Consider the following 20,633-nt stretch of genomic DNA (forward strand, 5'->3'; position numbering starts at 1 on the left):
CGCCCCCAGCACGCCTGCTCACCCAGCCAAGCGCTCGTCCCCTCCGAGCGCCACGCTCGCCCAGCACGCGCTCGCCCGGCGCCCCTAGCACGCCTCACGCCGCTCCACCCTCGCCCAAGTGCGCCTGCTCGTCCAGCGCCCCCCATCTCGCCTCGCACAACCCGCTCAGCCCGCAGCCACTCGCTCGCCTCTTCACGCTCGCCCAACGCATCGAGCGCTCGTCCAGTACGTTGAGAATTTTGATATATTCCCTTGCGAATGGTTGTGTGATTTCTGAAAAAATTATGGGGGCGTTGCCCCCACACCCCCACGACCTGACCGGGCAGGTCGATCCCCGCGACCTGACCGGGCAGGTCGATCCCCGTAAACTCTGCTCCCCGTAAACATCTTTTGTTATCGACTAACCAAATAAATTTTTCTCTTCCCAAACTTTTCTCCTCTGCTAGGCGATGTCTTAGCAGGAAAATAAAAACTCAACATCTCCACCCTCTAACTCCTCTGCTAGGTGACACCTTAGCAGGAAAATAAAAATTCACTACCCCCACCCTCTAGCTTCTCTGCTAAGCCGGGTCTTAGCAGGAAAATAAAATTCAACTCCTCCATCTAACTCCTCTGCTAGGTGATACCTTAGCAGGAAAATTTAAATTCAACACCTCCACCCTCTAACTCCTCTGCTAGGCCGGGCCCTAGCAGGAAAATAAAATTCAACTCCTCCATCTAATTCCTCTGCTAGGTGATACCTTAGCAGGAAAATAAAATCAACACCTCCATCCTCTAACTCCTCTGCTAAGCCAGCTAAGTCGGGCCTTAGCAGGAAAATAAAATCAACACCTCCATCCTCTAACTCCTCTGCTAGGCGATGCCTTAGCAGGAAAATAAAGTCAACACCCTCCACCCTCTAACTCCTCTGCTAAGCCGGGCCTTAGCAGGAAAAATCAAACTCTCACCTCATCATCTCATAACTCCTCTGCTAAGCCGGGCCTTAGCAGGAAAATAAAATCAACACCTCCACCCTCTAACTCCTCTGCTAGGCGATGCCTTAGCAGGAAAATAAAGTCAACACCTCCACCCTCTAACTCCTCTGCTAAGCCGGGCCTTAGCAGGAAAATAAAGTCAATACCTCCACCCTCTAACTCCTCTGCTAGGCGATGCCTTAGCAGGAAAATAAAGTCAACACCTCCACCCTCTAACTCCTCTGCTAAGCCGGGCCTTAGCAGGAAAATAAGTCAACACCTCCACCCTCTAACTCCTCTGCTAAGCCGGGCCTTAGCAGGAAATAAAGTCAACACCTCCACCCTCTAACTCCTCTGCTAAGCCGGGCCTTAGCAGGAAAAATCAAACTCTCACCTCATCTCTAACTCCTCTGCTAAACCGGGCCTTAGCAGGAAAATAAAATTCAACGCCCCACCCTCTAACTCCTCTGCTAAGCCGGGCCTTAGCAGGAAAATAAAAATTCTTCTCTTCCACTCTGCTCCTCTCATCGCCGACTCTGCTCCTCTGCTAGGCGATGCCTTAGCAGGAAAATAAATATTCTCCACCTCAGCCTCTACTCCTCTGCTAGGCGATGCCTTAGCAGGAAAAATTTAACTTTTCTCCCCCCCACTCTTCTCCTTTACTAGGCGCAGCCCAGCGCATTCTCCAACTTTCCTCTCAGCTCCTCTTGTACCTCCACAGGACAAAGTTACCCATTTTGAAGCTTCTCCGAATGACTCTACAACTGCAAGACTGAGCTCAAGCTTCCATGCGAATGCTCGTGACTTCTCTTTTCTTCTTCCTTCACGATTCTTTCATAACAACGACATGCGACTTTTTTGTCCCCGCACAGGACTCCAACTCCTCTTCCCACAGGAAACTTAAGCTTCTGATGATAACCGGAAGCTACTGCTCTAAAATCCTTCAGGGCTGGTCGTCCTAGAATTTCACTATACGCTGACGGGGTATCTACTACAGTGAAGGCTATCACCTTTGTTACCCGCCGAGGATCAGTCCCCAAGGATAGGGGAAGAACAATCTGACCCAAAGGCAAGATGACGTGTTCTGCAAACCCATACAGCGGGGTGGATACCGGCCCAAACTCAAATCCTCTCATCTTCATTTGATCCAACGTGCTCTTGAACAAGACGTTCACGGAGCTTCCATTATCAATAAATATCCTTGCCACATCATAATTGGCAATGGTGGCCGTCACCACCAAGGCATCGTTATGTGGAGTCACAACGCCCCGGAGGTCTTCCGGCCCAAAGCTGATGACGGGGTCTTGTGGTAAGTCTGCACCACTATATATCTCAAAGTTCTCCAATTTTCTCCCATGTGCTTTCCGAGCTTGCCTAGAGTCTCCATCAGTAGCACCCCCCGAGATCATATGAATCATTCCTCTCGTAGGGTGGTTATCCTCATTCATTCCCCTCCTCGGTTCCACGAGCTCCTGAGGGACATCTTGACATCCACCTTCCCCTCTCTGCTCACCCATCCTCTGATTTATCCATGGAGGGCCTTGACCACGCCTAGGGGGCGAGCGAGACCTTTGTCGACTCCTTAATGAGGATCCTTCTCGTCTATCCCGTGAAGATAATCTAGCACTGTACCCAACCCTTCGCGACTTCTCCCACCTCCCCGCGGGCTCCCTCACCTCCATCACCTCGTCCTGACTCCTATCTAGGGGAACATGGGATGAGAATTGTCTTCTACTACTAGTTCTGTCTTCCTCTCTTTCCCCCGCACCCCTCTTCCTTCCTCCTTTCTCCGCTCCCTCAACTCTACTTCCTCCGGGCCGGCTCTCCATCCTTCTGTACCGTTGGGCATCTTCCAAGTTTACATATTTCTCAGCTCGAGCCAACAGATCATCATAGCTCAACGGAGGCTTCTTGACCAACGACTTGAAAAACTCCCCTCCCCTCAGTCCTTGTGTGAAGGCACTTATCATGATGTCAGGGGTAGCCGCTGGTATTTCCAGCGCTGCACTGTTGAAACGCTGGACAAATTCTCGCAAAGTTTCATTCTCTTGCTGTTTCATCACGAACAGGGTCAAATAATTTTTCTGGTGCCTCTTGCTGCTGGCAAATCTGTGCAAGAAAGCTGTAGCAAAATCGTCAAAAGACTGTATGGAGTTGGGCTGCAGGGTATTAAATCATTGCTGGGCTGACCTCACCAACGTGCCCAGGAACACCCTGCACCTGACTCCATCTGAATATTGATGTAACATGGCCGCATTCTCAAATCTCCCCAAGTGTTCCTCGGGGTCAGTATGTCCATCGTACTCTCCCACATTCGACTGTCGAAAAGTTGGAGGAAGTTCTTCTTCTAAAATGGCTAGTGAAAAGGGACTTCCTCTCTTGGGTGCCGGTGCTCTGCTTCCCAACTGCTGCCTCAACATCTGTATCTCCCTCCACATCTCCTCCATCTCCGGATTCTCCTCACTTGGGAGGGGTCGCGTCTCCTCCACCCTACTCTGACTGCCCTTCACATTCTCCTCTCGCTCCTGGCGAGCGGCCTGCTCTTCTGCAAACATAGACTCTTGATTCCTCTTCATGGCCTCATCCACTGTTCGAGTGATAAATTGGCCCAGCTGTTCCAGGGTCAAGTTTCCCACATTCTCATTGGGATGGGTTTGCTCGACCCTCGTCTCGTGGATGGGCTGCTCAGTTCTGGCCTCTTGACGAGGTTGTTCATGTCTCGTCTCAAGATGCGGTTGTTCTTGTCTTGTCTCAACATGAGATTGTTCGGGTCCCCTCTGAGGACGCGATGATGCCGAGGTAACTCTTCTACTTCCTTTCTTGCCTACCATCTCTACGTCTCAACTCAAGTGTTCCCACAGACGGCGCCAAGTGATACTCACGGGAGATTTAGGGTCTGATCCACGCAAGCGTCACTAATCCAGACACGGGCTTCAAAATTACCCTGGGCCTGAAATCACAAATAAGACCGTTAGGAGGGGGCCAGGAGGGTATCCTGGCGTAGCCCCTCCGACGCTCAAGTCAGAGACTGAGGATATATGGGGGGAGCAGCTAAGGGCGCTGCTGAAAACAATATAGTGAATCCAATAACTGAACACTCAAACCTGGTATTTATAGGAGAATACATGGGCCCTTGATGGGCTTGTCTTCCTTTTGAGCTAGGGATGGGCCAAGGGTAATGGGCCCATCCATGGGGTATCAAAGATTATTATAACCGAGTTTCGAACCTGAGATCTAGTCCTATATTCGAAAAATGTTAATATGTGTTTAAACTCGTGTCTTTGTTAATTCGGAAAAACGAGTTGGAGTTGTGACTTTCCCTCCGCCATCAATAGTAGACTTTCGAGTTTGGTATGAAAACGCAAACAAGACGATGATAAAAATGTGAAATATCGGATTATTTAGTGTTGAATGGGTCACACGTGTGTGGATGTTCGAAGTCAGACATATATTCAAATGTATGCATGATTCCTCGTTTAGTTGCAATTGTATTTAGTCCATACTATGTTGAAAATTTGTCATTCAGACTTGGAAAATGGCAAAAGTTAATTATTTTTTTCTTTATGAACAAGTGTGAGACAGGTTCAAATAATATTTTCCAACTTGTGCAAATTTATCGACTTGTTACCAGACAAATTACCCTTAATTTCTTGACCCAAATAATTAATAACAATAATAATTAAGTTTTGGCAAATCTTGTGAATTAATCCGATCAAGATTTTAATGCGTAAAGGAATGTATTTAGGTTTGTGGGCTCATAAGTATAATTGTATCACAAAAATATTATGAGATCGTTTTACGATTTAATTTTATGATATAGATATCTTATATGATCTCAGCTATGAAAAATTATTTTTTTTATTCTAAATATAAATCAAATTGACTCGTATTATGATTATAAATATGTGAGATTATCTCGTTGAAAGATCTAATCGATGAGAATTGAATAATATGAAATTGATTTCAAATAAGAGTAGATGTGACTCCATTCCCATCTCGGTCAAAAGCACAATGTGAAGTTAGGTTTTGATAATGACGCTTAACATTTCCCACCTTTTCATATTGTACGAACCCACAATGAATAAAGAAGCAAAAAATCTATATCACTAAGTCATATCTTACTTTTATAAATTAAAACTGATCAAATAATAATAATTTAATATTAACTGTTTTAATATAGGTAAAATAATTTTTGTGAATAGATCTCTTGTGAGACGGACTCACGAATTTTTATTTGTGAGATGGGTCAACACTACCGATATTCACAATAAAAAGTAATACTCTTAGCATAAAAAATAATAATTTTTCTTGGATGATCCAAATAAGATATCTGTCTCATAAAATACGACATGTGAGACCGTCTCACATAAGTTTTTATCATAGTTTTTTTGTTTGATTTATGTGTTGATTTAATGTTTGGCAATCTAATTCAGGAATACTTCAAATCATAACTCCAATTCATGATTTTTTAAAAATAATTTGTTATAATTGAATTTCGAATCCGATATTTTATTTCAAAATTTAGATCACGGCGTCATCTTCACATCTACTAACTCATCTTCTCACCTACTATTGTTATCATTCATTTCTCAGTGAAAAATGTTTGGCCAGCCGTTGATTTCAATAGCATGATCATGAGTAAGAATTAGAAATGGTGATGAAGTTGAACTCTAACTGAGCAAGATTATGCAGTGAGTGTATATATTACATAAACTATTTTACGAATCAATTTTATGAGACTGATTTTAAATCAGACCCGATTCATAAAAACTATTACATTTTATGTAAAAAAAATATTATTTTTTATTTTGAACATACATCGTGGACTCATTTTATAAAATATATAATTTCACAAAAACATACTCTATATGTTATCTTACATAATTACGTTTAAGGATTTGACTAATTAAAGATAACAATACAAATCCATCAGTCATTTGATGTGAGTGGATAATCATATCGCATTTGAATATAAGATACATAAAAGAACATTTATTCCGCCCAAAAAAGTACAATTTTTCCATCAGATAAACAATGACTTCATTTCATCATAATTATTGGATCAAATCAAATTATTTAATGATTTTTTTATCACATTCTGTTGGGCTGAGAAATACAGGCAATTTGGATTTTGATATTAACAAACTTATTATCATGTTCATAATATATTTACTCAAGTGTGGAGTTGTAATATCAAGTTGGAAGTTGAAATTCAAAATCAACCAAAATGAAAATATGACGAGTTGCAGTCTTTCAATAATTTCTCATAGTTCGATGATGCAAATAACAAGCTGCTAAAACGAATTAATAAAAAACTCAATTTTAAACAAGTCATATTCCCAACAGCACAGTTGGTTCGAAGTTTATATAGGTGAAAGATTAGTCGGAAGATTGAGCTGATGTAAACGGAAATAACAATCAACTTAAATGTAGCAGTTCTGGTATTTCGGTCGTATCTCTTAGCTCCATTATTCAAATGAAACTATTGAATATGCACTACAAATATAAGAAAGCGATCTACAAATTATCTTCACAGATCAAAGTTTGAATGGCACCAAAAAAAGCTGATAAATCACGTTGAAATTGTTGGTTCTACACAAAATGAAGAACAAGTTCTAGATTGCTAACAACCTGATACAAGCATATTTTTCTCATACGAATTTGAAATTGATGTGATTATTAATTCCATTGAAAGTTAAGAAAAAAAAAACTACAATTTTTATGTTATCGATTTGTCAAAAACCTGACCAATCAAGAACTATAACGAAACAAAACCAACAACTCGACTTGTACTAGATAGGAAACAGCTCACTCGGAACAACTTAGATCAAGCCAACGGCTCAAAATCATAAAAGATTAGATCAGACCATCAGATCGAGCTGATCATATCAGCATAGTTTGATCAGCTCGATCTGATAACATCTCAGTTTCAGAAAATGGTCTGAAATGCGAATTTGGCCTTTACAATGTCAGAATTCGTACATAACCTTTCCAAATAGTCATATTCTTTTTTCTGACGTATATATCACTATTAGAGGCTATATATACAACATATTGAATATTAAACGCAAGATTTGGAAGATCATTCAAAAAATAGGCAACTTATATAAAGAAATTATCAAGAATGAGAGCAAACACAAGTGCGAGAATACATTTGATATATACATACATTGTAAAAATCCTCACACAATATCACTCACACATATACACGAGGGTTGAGTTTCAAAATTTAGTTGAGTGAGTCTTCACACAAAAATATTAAATATTGTGTTTGTAGTTTTGGTATAAGAGGCGTCAAACATTATCTCACTAGTGTGCTAAGAGTTTCAATTATGTACTGGAGAAGTCTTAAGTTGAAATTGGTTTGTACAAGAAGTTATATAAATCAAAATCTTTTAGTGAATCCTTCCTAGGTGGAAGAATGAGTAACATAGAACTTGTTAATATCCAAACATTCATAAATAATTCGTTTCTATTTATTTATTGCATTTAATTATTGCTACTATTTTTAAGATGATTTGTTGAATCATTTTATGTATTCTTCAAATACCCAAAATATTGCATATAGAGTGTCTGATAAAATGCTTAAACCAAAACTTTATACACATTCAACTTATATATCTTTTAAATGATTTTCAAAATGTTTAATTTTTTTGCGAGAGATTATTTTGAACGTCTTCCACTTGATTTGAAAACCAAACTCGATTTAATTTTTCGATGTTCAATATTTAAAAACTGGACTATTATAGTTCAATTCTTTGTTCTTAAGACGATTCTATGACAACCATTCTAAATATTCGTTATTTTTATGTAGAATTAAAAAAATAATTTACTCACACCGAATTTTTTTTGAGCAATTAATCATGCGTTGGAAATTTCAATATATGTGAAAGCCCAATAATCAAATAATACACCCGCCAAACGAATCTAATTTGGGCTTCAAATGAAATAGGCGGGGTAAGTCAAGTTCAATGCTAAATTATAACCCGATTGAACATTCGGACAACCCGGCTTGCTTGTCATACAATCATATCCGATCTGATTGCAAAATCCGTTCGAAGGAAATTAGAACTAAACGGGCAAAAATTAAGGTTAATAAACGATGATTACTACCATTCTATATTTTGTGTGTGTGTGTGTTATTTTATTTAAGAAACTAATTCAAAGCTTAAATATATTTGTGCCTAAATATGTGTATATTCCTTGATTCAATTAGCCGCAGCTTCTGGGCAAAAACTTTTCTGAACTTCGAGGGTTAGTTCCTCTACACTCACTTGGCATTCCAATCCAATCTGTCTATCAGAAAGAGAAATAAACAAATTAAAAATCGATGATAGTGTCATGCACTGATTTCTAAACATGCAAATTCAGATGTATTTCAAAGATATCGAAAAAACTTAAGAGGATCCGAATTGTGTGTCACGCAATTAGCGACTGATTCGAAAAAAACCATTTCTAAAATATGGATACAAGCGACTGTGTTCTTTCGAAAATAGGGACGGTACTCTTCAAAAAGCCGTCGCTAAATTTGAGACGGATTTTGAAAACCCGACGACCAATTTAGAGACACATTTAAAACATTCATTAAAACCGTCACTAGCCTTTTTTTTTTCCCGTGTTTAGATCTTAGGGGACCCAATCTCATCTATTTTTTTAAAAAACTTCTACTTACTAGTATAACACATATATTTATTTCTTTCGGGAAATAGAAATATGGTATGACATGTGATTTCTAAAAAAAAAGCTATTATGCCCGCATAAAATGATCTATGGAAAAATAAATTCCAGCTAGTTTCAGACAGAGCAGGGTCATTGGATACGTAAAGTTGGTGGATCCATTGTAATATGTATATTTGGATGATTTCTTGAATAAAAAATTTAATAATTATATGTTGTCTGTCATATTTACGAACTTGCTTTCATAATGTTAAGCCATAATAAGTACATTATAATTCGGTTTATTAACGTAATTCGAGTGTCTTGAGATTGGTTTGATGCATATTAAGAAACCTAAAGCAACGTTAATTTATACCTTGATGACAAATGAGTATAGGACAGTATCTTCCATGCTACTGATGTTCAATTGAAGGATCTCGAAAGAGAGATACTCCAAGACATGGATTATCCTCACAACTTGACCAGGGATCCGCCTGGATATGGTCCGAAGGAGCACGTTCGACCCGGAAATCTTGGCGTCAACATCTACGATGGGAGAGTTGCAAGAAGCCCCGAATTCTTTAAAATTAGTGTCACCATCTGGTACTTCACGAGGACTCAACTCCAAAGGTTTTGGACTAAATCCAGGACTAGGGCTTAGCCTTTTTCTTTTCTTTTGAGCTTCCAAGGATTGTTTAACTTGGTGCAGTTCTTTGATAAATTCTATCACTCCACCTATAATTGATGCTTGATCACCCTTTCAAATCCACACACACAATACGTAAAATGATCAGTCACAGTATTAGAGATAGCAAAAATTAATAGTAGTAGTAGTAGTACTTGAGAATTTAAGAGGGGTCAGGCCGGGAAGCAACTGCTCTAGCTCATTCACATTTCGCCTTTGAGAGTACGTAGTCAACGTTACCATGTTTACAAAATCAGTATACCACAAATATACTTCCCACAGTAAGGGTTTCTGATAATTTTGAAAAATTTGATTCATGGGTCATCTTTTATGGGGAAATGGAGGTCTGGCGTCGTTGTATATATGTACATATGCAGAGCTTTTTAGGAATGGTGATTTACCCTTTTGATGTAGAAACAGGGAGTCAGGGAACGTAAAACCTTGAGATGTTCATTCATTTGTCTCCTTCTATTTCTCTCCACAGAAATGTGAGCCATTGTCGACCCACCAAGAAATTTTTGCTGTTGGTGATCTATATCCAAACAAGCCACCAGCTTTTATAGTAATCTATCTGTATGTGTAATTCATAAATCCAGCATGCAAATGCAATTAAGTTGGTGAATGCACGTACATACACAAATATATATATATATATATATAAGTACGTGTAGGGGAGGGATATCCCTAAAGTTGTTACTACTAACTAGGGCTCTCATTCAATGCAAAATGCTGCACTCTCGTGAGGTTAATTATTCAGTTTTTACTCTTTTACACTGCCCACTCTCACTTTCGGTTCATGTGAATTTTTATTCTGTCGATTGATTGTATAAATTTCTCCAGTTTTTTCCCCTTCAAAATTATAAATAACAATTTGACTTATTTTTCTTGTTTTAAAAAGGAGCGACATTATCCATTTATTATACGGATCAATGGATGATTGTAGCCCTTGAACCAGGACTGCTCGAAAAATATCGATAACGGGCTCACGATCGAGTTGATGTGTTTTCTAGGTCGTCGACCGAAAGTTTTTTCAATTAATTTATACAAAAAATAAAATATTAATATTTGTAGAGGCGATTGAAACTAAGGTGTTTAGTGATTGGAAAATTTGTTGTATCTTATATATATATATATATATTCAATTTTTGTCAATTTTAATTCTTGGCCATCAGGAATGTTGACAGTGGCGGAGCCAGAAATATGACTATACCCGAACTAAAATTTTAAACTCTAGAATCTTTTAATATTTTAAATTGATCTACCCGAACTAATATCATATTATTCTAAAATTATAAAAAATTTACATATAAATTTTTTTTAAAAAAATTGAGCCACCCGGGCTAAAGCCTGATTACAGGAGCATGTGGCTCCGTCCCTGAATGTTGAGCATCCCATTGTTATAAGTTAGCGCCACATCAACATCGTGCCAAAAAACAATCATAATTGCAAACAAATAACTAAAAATGACAATTTTCCCTTGAACGATTACATAATTGTTTGAGAGATATATCGAATCAAAGAGATCATTTGTCTCTGATGACCTTATTATTGTTGAAGGGCTTACCAAACAGATTCGAGATGATGCTGTCTTCTCAATAATTTTGTAAGAAAAGAACTTTTATACGTGATATTTTGAAGAATTTTGTACATTAGCTAGGACTCTTTCAATGACGAATAAAATACTCTGGATTAACTAAATTGTTGAGTTAATTAGTCGATGGCTCGTTTATCCATATGTATTCATGTATTGTATCGTACTTAAGACTTCACACACCACACCCCGCTACCCCCCCCCCCCCCCCACACACACACACACACACACACACACACAGAGAGAGACAGATATATATATACTAGAAAAATGCACGTGCGCTGCACGTGAAAACCTAAACTGCTGAAAATATATGTACGAAATTTTAATCATATTTAAATGAATTAAAACATGGTTAATGTCATTTATCAATTGAAACAAATTAAGCCAAAAAAAATAAAAAACCATGACCATAGACGTTATATGAATCGGAGAAGTTGTCTTATCCACTTGACACACTTCTCAATATGCTTCTTGGTTGATTTTGACAACTCAATATTTCTTTGTCGTAGTTTGTTATAATATGCATATAACCATTTTGGTATACTCAACAAGTATCTTGTCGTTTTTAACATCTATTATGTTATTTACAATCCTCATCTGGGATCTGACATGCTCGTAGCTTGATTCCTTATCACGACATTTTTTCGGTTTTCTACATTGTTTTTATATGATAATCTTGTTTTTTCGACTATTTGTTTTGTTGTTAAATGATTTTTCAGTTTTTGACAATCATCAACTATAACTCTTAAGAAAAAATGCTTGTAGTCGTGATAGATTTTTACATGTGACTAAAAGTATGCATAACTTATATATTCTTCAACAACATAACCAATGAATGGTGTTGCTCCTTCTTCCAACATCGTGATATTTGTGATATCATTTTTATATATTTAGTATCAATATTATCAACATATAGTTGTAAAGTTAAAAAATTTTAACAACTATTTCTCAATCATTGTGATAAAAAATACTTGAAAATATCTTCAAATGACTATATCTTAGAATTGTGTTCTCATTTAATTTGACGTAATTCACGAAAGTCGTTTCGTTCGTCATTTTTTTGAAAGTTTTGGAACAATGATTGCGTGCATCATGTCATGAGGATGATATAATTTCAATATCATTTGTTGTGTCTAGAACATAATATTATATTATTCATTGAAACAAAACAATTTTTTTTCTAGTGAGTTTACATTTTGTTTTTAAATATTTTGTATCTTGTGGAACAACATACAAAATTAATTATGGTATTTTAAAAATCTTGAAAAAAGACACGAATAACGTAATTAAGATAGGCATATGAGATATCATTCAAATATATGTCAAAGTATTTGTCTTATTCAATATCTTATATAATAATACAACTGTTTATATTTCATAAGTATTTTATGATAGTCAAAATTAATTTTATGAAATATTGTAGAATTTATTTGAATTTCAATATTTGACTAAGTGAATTTTTTTTGCAATGAGTTTTCTATGTTAGCATCATATATCTTATGAATTAGTTGGTTGGACACTTTGACTAAAAAAAGAGACAAAAACAACCTTTTAGCTACCTCGAATATATCGAGATAATATTGGAGGAAATAAAGTGAAACTGGTGTCTCAATAAAATGCACAAAAAATTGATCTGTTTTGTCCACAAAGCTTTAGAATTATTCTCATACCATTTATAAATAGAATGAGAATTATGCACAATTTGTTTTTTTATGTATTTTTTCTGAATGAAGAATTTTTTCTTTTTGAAAAACTATTTTACTTTTTAGAAATATTGACATTTTATATGGGATTCCTATGTCGCAAACCATGAATTAGCAATATAATCACTATATAACACTTAACGTACACATACAATTCTTCAATTTCTTCTTCATTGTGCTTCGTTGAAATTTAAATCTGAATAATTCTTGATCTTAACATTTTGCTTTAAAAACGATTTAATATATATGTATATGTGTTTCATGTTAGTTAGACCTAATTTCTAATATCTATGAAAAAATGTGCTTGAATGATATAATATAGAAATTAGGACATAGTAATACAAAACATTATTTTTTATTTAACACGTCTTTTTTCATCCACTATATTTATCTTAACTTTTTTGTTCAAATTTTGACGTATTTCGTAGACTATATGTATGAAGAACTAAGAAATTATATATTTCACATAAACCATTTATTGCCCTCTTAGTAGGACAGAAGACTCAAATACGTGGCTTTGATTGGTGTACTCTCATACTTATTTTCATCTAAACAACAAGGCACGTCATATAATCAATATCAGAAAAATCAATTACCGAAATGAAAAAAATAACAATATTAATCAAAATGAATTAAAAAATCATAATACAAACAACCTCGATAAGAGAAAAATGATAACTCGAAGTTTAAAAATAATTTATTTAGTACAATAACAAAGAAATGGAAGTATACACGAGCAACAAAAAGCATAAATCACTCTCAAATTAAATACTAACTCATATTATTAACAATTGATATAAATTTTCTGATATTTTTTTCAAATAAAGAGAAGATTCTTTATTAACGTCATTATTTCATAGATATTTCACATTTTTTTTTGAAAAAAACACGCAAAGCAAAAAATGGTGCCTCGAAATCATCATGAAAAAATCTTTTAATAAAACCATTAAGATAAATAGTCGTAAAAATATAATATAAAGTCACGCAATTTTTCTTAAACCAAAAAAATATATTAGATAATTGACAAAATATATCTAGCAACAACAAAGCATGCATTAACTGGTGATATAATTAAAATTTACAATAATGCATAATCATTGAATTATAATAAAATCGTATCGCATGCCAAAAATCTACTGGATATTATATCTTTTAATAATTTATCCATGTTTGTCGTCCACAAAAGGACTCCTAAACCTACCAAATTTTTTTAGTCCACCTATTATTTTCACAATAAATAATACTACAAAAATAATATAAGCAAGTATATAAAAACTCAAATTCAAATATCTTCTATCAAGCTAAATACAAAAATTTTGAATAGAGAATACAATAATTTTCGTAAAATTTTAATTATTGATTTATAGACAGAAGTCTTAAAATATATTTGCCCCAATAAATAAAAAATATCATCTCTTGATATTCTGAAACACAAGGTAAAAATGAAAAAAAATATTTTGACATTTTTAATATTTTCTAAGTCGCTTCAAACTAAGTAATCTAAGCAAACAAAAAACATGTATTATGTGTTTTAAAAATTAATAAAATATATCAACAATAAAAATTGAAAAACAACCATTTTTGTGGGATATGTGGTTTTGTTTTGTATATTTTCTTTCGACAAACAAACAAATCAGGTAAGCAATCCAAACATAACATGATCAATACGAATGACATATAACAATAAAACATGTCAACGCTAGGGTAAAAAACTCATCTCATTGCAAGAACACAAAATGATCAAATGGATCATGTTATTTAGTAATATTTATTTAGCATCATTTATAAAAGAAAAAATTGACCAAATAGCTGAAAACAATCACTTTTGTGGGATATGTGGTTTTGTTTTGTATTTTCTTTCGCCAAACAAACAAATCACATAAGCAATCCAAACATAACATGATCAATACGAATGACATATAACAATAAAACATGTTAACGCTAGGTAAAAAAACTCATCTCATTGTAAGAACACAAAATGATCAAATGGATCATGTTATTTAGTAATATTTATTTAGCACATTTATAAAAGAAAAAATTGACCAAATAGCTGAAAACAATGTTTGAAATCATCTTATAATATTTATTTATAATAGTAATATATGTTAATAATATTAGTAATTTTTTTAAATATATAACATTATGATAATGATTTTCTATGAATTTGAAATGTATAAAATTAAGTAATTAAATTAAATTTGAATGTAAGATCAAAATAATAACTATATTTATTTATAATAGCAATATATGTTAGTAATATTAGAACTTTTTTTAAATGTATAACATTATGATAAGGATTTTCCATGAATTTGAAAAGTATAAAATTAAGTAATTAAATTTAAGAAAGTAAAATCAAAATAATAACTATCATGAACATTACAAATTATAAAACAAATAAAAAGATAAAATAGTAAATTCACAAATGAAAGTCATATATTTATAATAGAATAGATAATATATTATATATATATATATATATATATATATATATATATATATATATATATATATATATATATATATTATGTGTGCCGTAGATGCCTGTGGTAGTATATAGAATTTTAACTATTTATGAAAAAAAACAAATTTGCTTTTGCTTTAAATGAAAACACAAGTAAACAGTGAAATCAGAAGTATATACATGAAATAATCAATGCAAAACTTGTTGGAGTTTTTGTATGTATAAACATGTTATGTTATCTTAAAGATATACTACTTTAATTTGTCATAACAGACTCCACTGTAAATAATTTATTTTGACCAATTAAAAGGCAAGTTAAACGATTATATTGGTCTAGAATAACGATGAAAACTAAAAAAGGAATTCTTAGATGGTTTATTATTCTAAAAAAAATACTCTTATGACATTGTCTCACATGTCAATTTTGTAAAACGAATCTTCTACCCTATCCGACTCATAAAATATATTAAATTTTTATGTCAAAATTATTAATTTTCAATATTGATATAGATCAGGTCGACATATCTCAAAGATATGAATCCGTAAGACTATTTCACAGAATACATACTACTGATAATTAAGAGGTCAAAATAGATTAATCGTCTACGTAAATTTTTCACTGCATATATGACATACAATATATTTAGAAGATAAATATAATGCTTCTATTTAATGTGAAAAAGATGAGATTCTACATTCTTGAATCATCGTAAATTTGATTCAAGCTTTACAATAACGGAGTTAAAAGGAAAATTATGTTATCTTTGTGTTTCAATTTATTATCTCATTTTTAGAGTCAAACGGTTAAAAGATTGGAATAATAAGGTACATTATGTTTATGATCTAGGTTCCACTGTTATGTATTGGAATGTCAATAATTGAGCTACTTGTTATGTCATGTTCATTCTTAACGTAAGAAATGTGTATTAGTTGTCTTACATCAGTTTAATAAAATCCTTGAGATATGAACTTACAAAATCTCTTTTTGAACTTGTGTTTTTGATTGAATTAGATCTTAGTTTTTTTAATCTTAATATTAACAAAAACCCAATCAATTATTTTCATCCAAGCTTATCCATAACCATAATTATGACAATGTCTAAAATTTTTAATTTAAATCTTGTCAAAAAAATAATAATAATTTAATAATAACATTAAAAAAAGAACACAAACAAAGTCCAGAAAAAGACCTCGCAAATCGCAACACCTTGCAAACAGTCATCCACCGCGGCCCTCCGCCACATTCTCTTGTTAATTATCTGTCTCCACGCTATATAGTTTTCGTCTTCTTCCATGGCTAGTTTTTTTAAATTTCTACTAATTTTTCCACTGATTTCTCACATACATGGCGCAATTTCTCAAAAATATCCCACTTTGCCAAAAGCTGCGGTTCTCCCACTTACCAAAGATCTCTCTACTCTTCAATACGTTACAGAACTCTTGATAGGTGAGAATCTAGCCCCTGTCAAGCTTGTGGTGGATCTTGGAGGACCATTTCTTTGGATTGATTATCAGTTTACCTCTCAATTTTCTTCTCCCGGGTCTGTTAAAAGTTGTTCTCTGCAGTGTTCGATGGTTGAAATTAGGGGTTGTTCTAGGAGTGGTGGGCTGCGGTACGATGCCTCCAAGACTTGTACTTTACCGGTAGAAAACTCTGTGTCAAAAGTTTCAACATCTGGGGAGATGAAAGAGGGAAGAGTTGGTGTGAAATTCCTGGATGCGATGGAACCAGGTTCATTTGCGTATATTCGACGCTTCTTGTTTTCATGTGCTCCAAACTTGTTGCTTGAAGGCTTAGCTAGTGGTGCCAAAGGTATGCTAGGGCTTGGAAATTCAAGAATTTCTCTCCCGTCACAGTTTTCTACTACTTTCGGCTTCTTTCACAGGAAATTTTCCATCTGTTTGTCCCCATCAAATGGTGCAATTTTCTTGGGTGGGAGTCCGTCTGAAATTGAAAACGAGTCCACGATTTCAATGATGTACACTCCCCTAATTTCCAAGAACAGCAACATACAAGATGGGTACTACATAAATGTGAGCTCCATCAAGATATCTGGCGAGAAATTGTCTCTAAATCCAATAGGGTATGTTGGAAGGACAAAAATAAGCACAACCACTCCTTACACCACGATGGAAAGCAAGATCTACAGCACATTTATTGCTGCTTACATCAAGGCTGCTACTTCCATGAACTTGAGTTTGGTTGCACCTGTGCCACCATTTGAAATTTGCTTTAGTCCAAATGAAGTGGGAAGCAAAACGATTTTGCCAAATTTTCCAGCAGTTGATCTTGTTTTGCAGAGTGAGCTGGTGAAGTGGAGGATTCTTGGGAGGAATTCAATGGTGAGAGTTAGCGACGAGGTAATGTGTTTGGGATTCTTGAATGGAGGACTGAATACAATGGATCCGATTGTCATGGGGGGTTATCAGTTGGAAGATTACACGCTTGAGTTTAATTTGGCGAATTCTATGCTTGGATTTTCTCCACCGTTGGGGATGGGGAAGAAGAAATGCTCCGATTTTGATGCATCTTCCATGTATCCGATGGTTTCTTGATTTAGTGGCTGTAATCCGAATTTGTAGAGCTTCGTTGACTTGTAATTTTCATCTTGTACTTTTTCACGCCTGTCGTGTAACAGTTTCTTACAAGATTATAGCTTCTCTATCTGCCAGCTATAGATTATTGACGAATACAATCAATTGTTTTGGTCTTCGTTTTTGAATTAACTATTATTTAGTTTTAGCATTATAGAGTTGTTTTTTTCCCAAAAAAAATGGAGATAAAGGTCATCTTCCATCGAAATATGATTTCAATTCAAATTCAGGGGAAAAATATACTTTTAGTTTTTACATAAAATAAATTTTAATATATTTTCCAATAATTTCTTGAATAAAATAAAAATTTAAAAATATATTCAATATCTTTGATGTTGATATCAAATCTATTTAATTATTTGATATTATTTATAAGTAATATATAAAAATATATACAATTTTATTTTTGTTAATATATCAAATATAAATATGTAGTATATATAATTATGTGTATAAATAAAAATTTTTGATAATAATTTCAGAAAATAAATAATTCTTACGGTAAAAATAAATTAATACTAAAACTTCATTTTTTTATTTTATATCAAAAAATCTAAAAATGAATAAAATCTTTTATACAAAAGTTTAGCTTATTACTTGATTTAAAAATAATAAAATTCTAAAATCATTTCTTAATTTTAATAAATTTTGACAATTTTAGTTCTATTAAAATAATATTTAAACAAAAGTAAATTTATATTTATAAAGAGTCGATACAATTTACTATGTCAATTAAAAAAATTTATATCACGAAATTATTTTGATAAAAAATAATCCATATTTTCTATATTTATAAAATGATTTATTAAATAAGTTTATAACTAAAAATTTATATCGATTTTGATAATTTTATTTGATATTTTGAGTTAGTAATTTATTTAAAAAATTATTATTAAATTTTTTTTATATATTATAACATATATTCATATAATAAATGTGATTATTTACCGTATTTATTTTCACCATAATTTTAGTTTCTAAATTTTTTGTGTCTATTTTTGGTCCTTATAATATAATAAATATCACAATTTAGTCTAACAATTGTATTTAACCACAAAATTAACATATTTAACCATAAAATTAACAGTGATGACTAATTTTGTTATATTTTTAAAAGTTTAGATACTCAAAGTGTTGAGTTGAAATATTTAAGGACTAAAATTGTTTTAGTAAAAAAGTGAGACTAAAAATGCTTTTTTCTCCAAATTCAGCACTAAAAAAATTATTTTTTAATGCCAAAAAATTTAATCTAATTTCGTGTAAATCCTACATAAAGTGAATATTCTCATAATATTCTCCGAATATGATTTAGTAGCCTATTTTTAATATTTATTTATAAACTTTACAATATAATAATGATTAAAGTGTATATTATTTAACCAACATTTTAATAATATTTAAATGACTAAACGGCCGGCCGCCATGTTTTTTTTTTCACGTGTTGTCATGTAATAGTCTTTTCTAAGTAATAAGATTATAATATAGAACATTACAGACAAGTGTGGGCAAAATCCTATGAAATCACGATATATCTCGAATTTTGTCTCTTTTTCACTCTGAAAATATGTCGTCCCATTTTTTTTCGATGGATGGATGACTGGATGGATGCATGCATGCATGCTGGTATATATGGATTTTAAAAAAATAAAGGTAACAATTAAAAAAGAATAAAGGATTAGTGTGTAGAATAAGGGTAGTATAATATAATGAATAAAAAAGAATAAAAGTAAAATAATGATTATTTAAATTGTCACATGCGTAATTTGGTGATGGTTTAAATTGTCACGTGGGTGGACGCGCGCATTAATTGACGAGCTTAGGGAGTGGTTGATCTTTCAAATATGGAAAGGCCAAATTTAAAATAGTTTTAAGATTTAATGATGAAACCTGTTTTTTAATGATAGGAATATAACATAGGCTACGGCAAATGATTTGTCTGATTACATTAAATGTATCCATTTTTTTGTAATTTATAATTGTAGCCGTTTAAGTATATTGTAAATTTATGAGCATTCAAAATTATTTATATTATGAATTGTTAAACAAAAATATTCAAATATTTCGTCCAAAATTTCCCAACAAATAGTGTATACGATATTGATAAGCATACACTTTTATTGCCGATAATATCTCTTTCAAGTGATATAAAAAAAATATGATTTAACTGATAACTGATAGGATTGATTCAGGGAGAAAAATTGAGCTGCAATAGCTCATTTTTGTAATGTTTTTTTAAAAATATCGAGCACCGAGAAATTAAATCGAGTTTGGTTTTCAAACCTTAAGCGAAAGAAACTCAAAATAACCCATCTAAACAAGGTTAAATTTTTTTAAATCATTTAAAATATATGGAAGTGTATAAATAATTTTAGTTGAAATATTTTATCAAAAATTTTGTATACAATATTTTTGTATTTGAAAAATACAAAAGATGTTTCAACAATGCATCTAAAATCACTAGTGATGGTAAGTAAATGCGAAATTTTTAGCACACTTTTGATCCATTGCCTAATCGAAACTTCTAGGATATTCTTGATCCCTTGCCTAATCTAAAATTTTTTGTCTTGTGCAATGCTAAACAAAAAATTCATATATTTTGCCTAAAATTTTCTGACAAATAGTGTAAACGATACTAGTAAGCGCACAATTTTATTGACGAAGATATGTCCTTCAAGTGATATAACAAAAAGTATGCTTTAATTGATAACTAGTAGGATTGACTGAGGGAGAAAAATGGAGCTACAATTCTTCATTCTTGAAATATTTAAAAAAAATGAACCGAATCATCGAGAAAACTAAATCGAGTTTTGTTTTCAAACCAAGCGAAATAAACTCAAAATAAACCCTATAAAATGGTTAAAATTTTGTAAATCATTTAAAATATTTGGAAGTTGATAGTGTATAAAAAATTTTAGTTGAAACATTTTATCAAACATTTTATATAAAATATTTTGGTATTTGAAAGATATAACAGATGTTCAAACAA

The 20,633-nt window shown here is 33.1% G+C and overlaps 2 protein-coding genes across 2 annotated transcripts; one reads left to right on the top strand and one right to left on the bottom strand.

Annotated features, from left to right (window-relative positions):
* Positions 1 to 8,099: 8,099 nt before the first annotated feature.
* On the bottom strand, positions 8,100 to 9,876 carry LOC142519095 (transcription factor MUTE-like). The gene is made up of 3 exons (XM_075622005.1): positions 9,696 to 9,876; positions 8,986 to 9,366; positions 8,100 to 8,245 (listed from the first exon to the last, which is right to left on the bottom strand). The coding sequence occupies exons 1-3, from the start codon at positions 9,789 to 9,791 to the stop codon at positions 8,162 to 8,164; spliced, it is 561 nt and encodes a 186-aa protein (XP_075478120.1). The 5' UTR covers positions 9,792 to 9,876; the 3' UTR covers positions 8,100 to 8,161.
* Positions 9,877 to 16,251: 6,375 nt separating this feature from the next.
* On the top strand, positions 16,252 to 17,752 carry LOC142518580 (putative aspartic proteinase GIP2). Its single transcript, XM_075621374.1, has one exon. The coding sequence runs from the start codon at positions 16,346 to 16,348 to the stop codon at positions 17,606 to 17,608; it is 1,263 nt and encodes a 420-aa protein (XP_075477489.1). The 5' UTR covers positions 16,252 to 16,345; the 3' UTR covers positions 17,609 to 17,752.
* Positions 17,753 to 20,633: the final 2,881 nt, after the last annotated feature.

Source organism: Primulina tabacum, chromosome 11 (genome assembly GCF_025594145.1).
Source record: "Primulina tabacum isolate GXHZ01 chromosome 11, ASM2559414v2, whole genome shotgun sequence".
Lineage (NCBI taxonomy): Eukaryota > Viridiplantae > Streptophyta > Magnoliopsida > Lamiales > Gesneriaceae > Primulina > Primulina tabacum.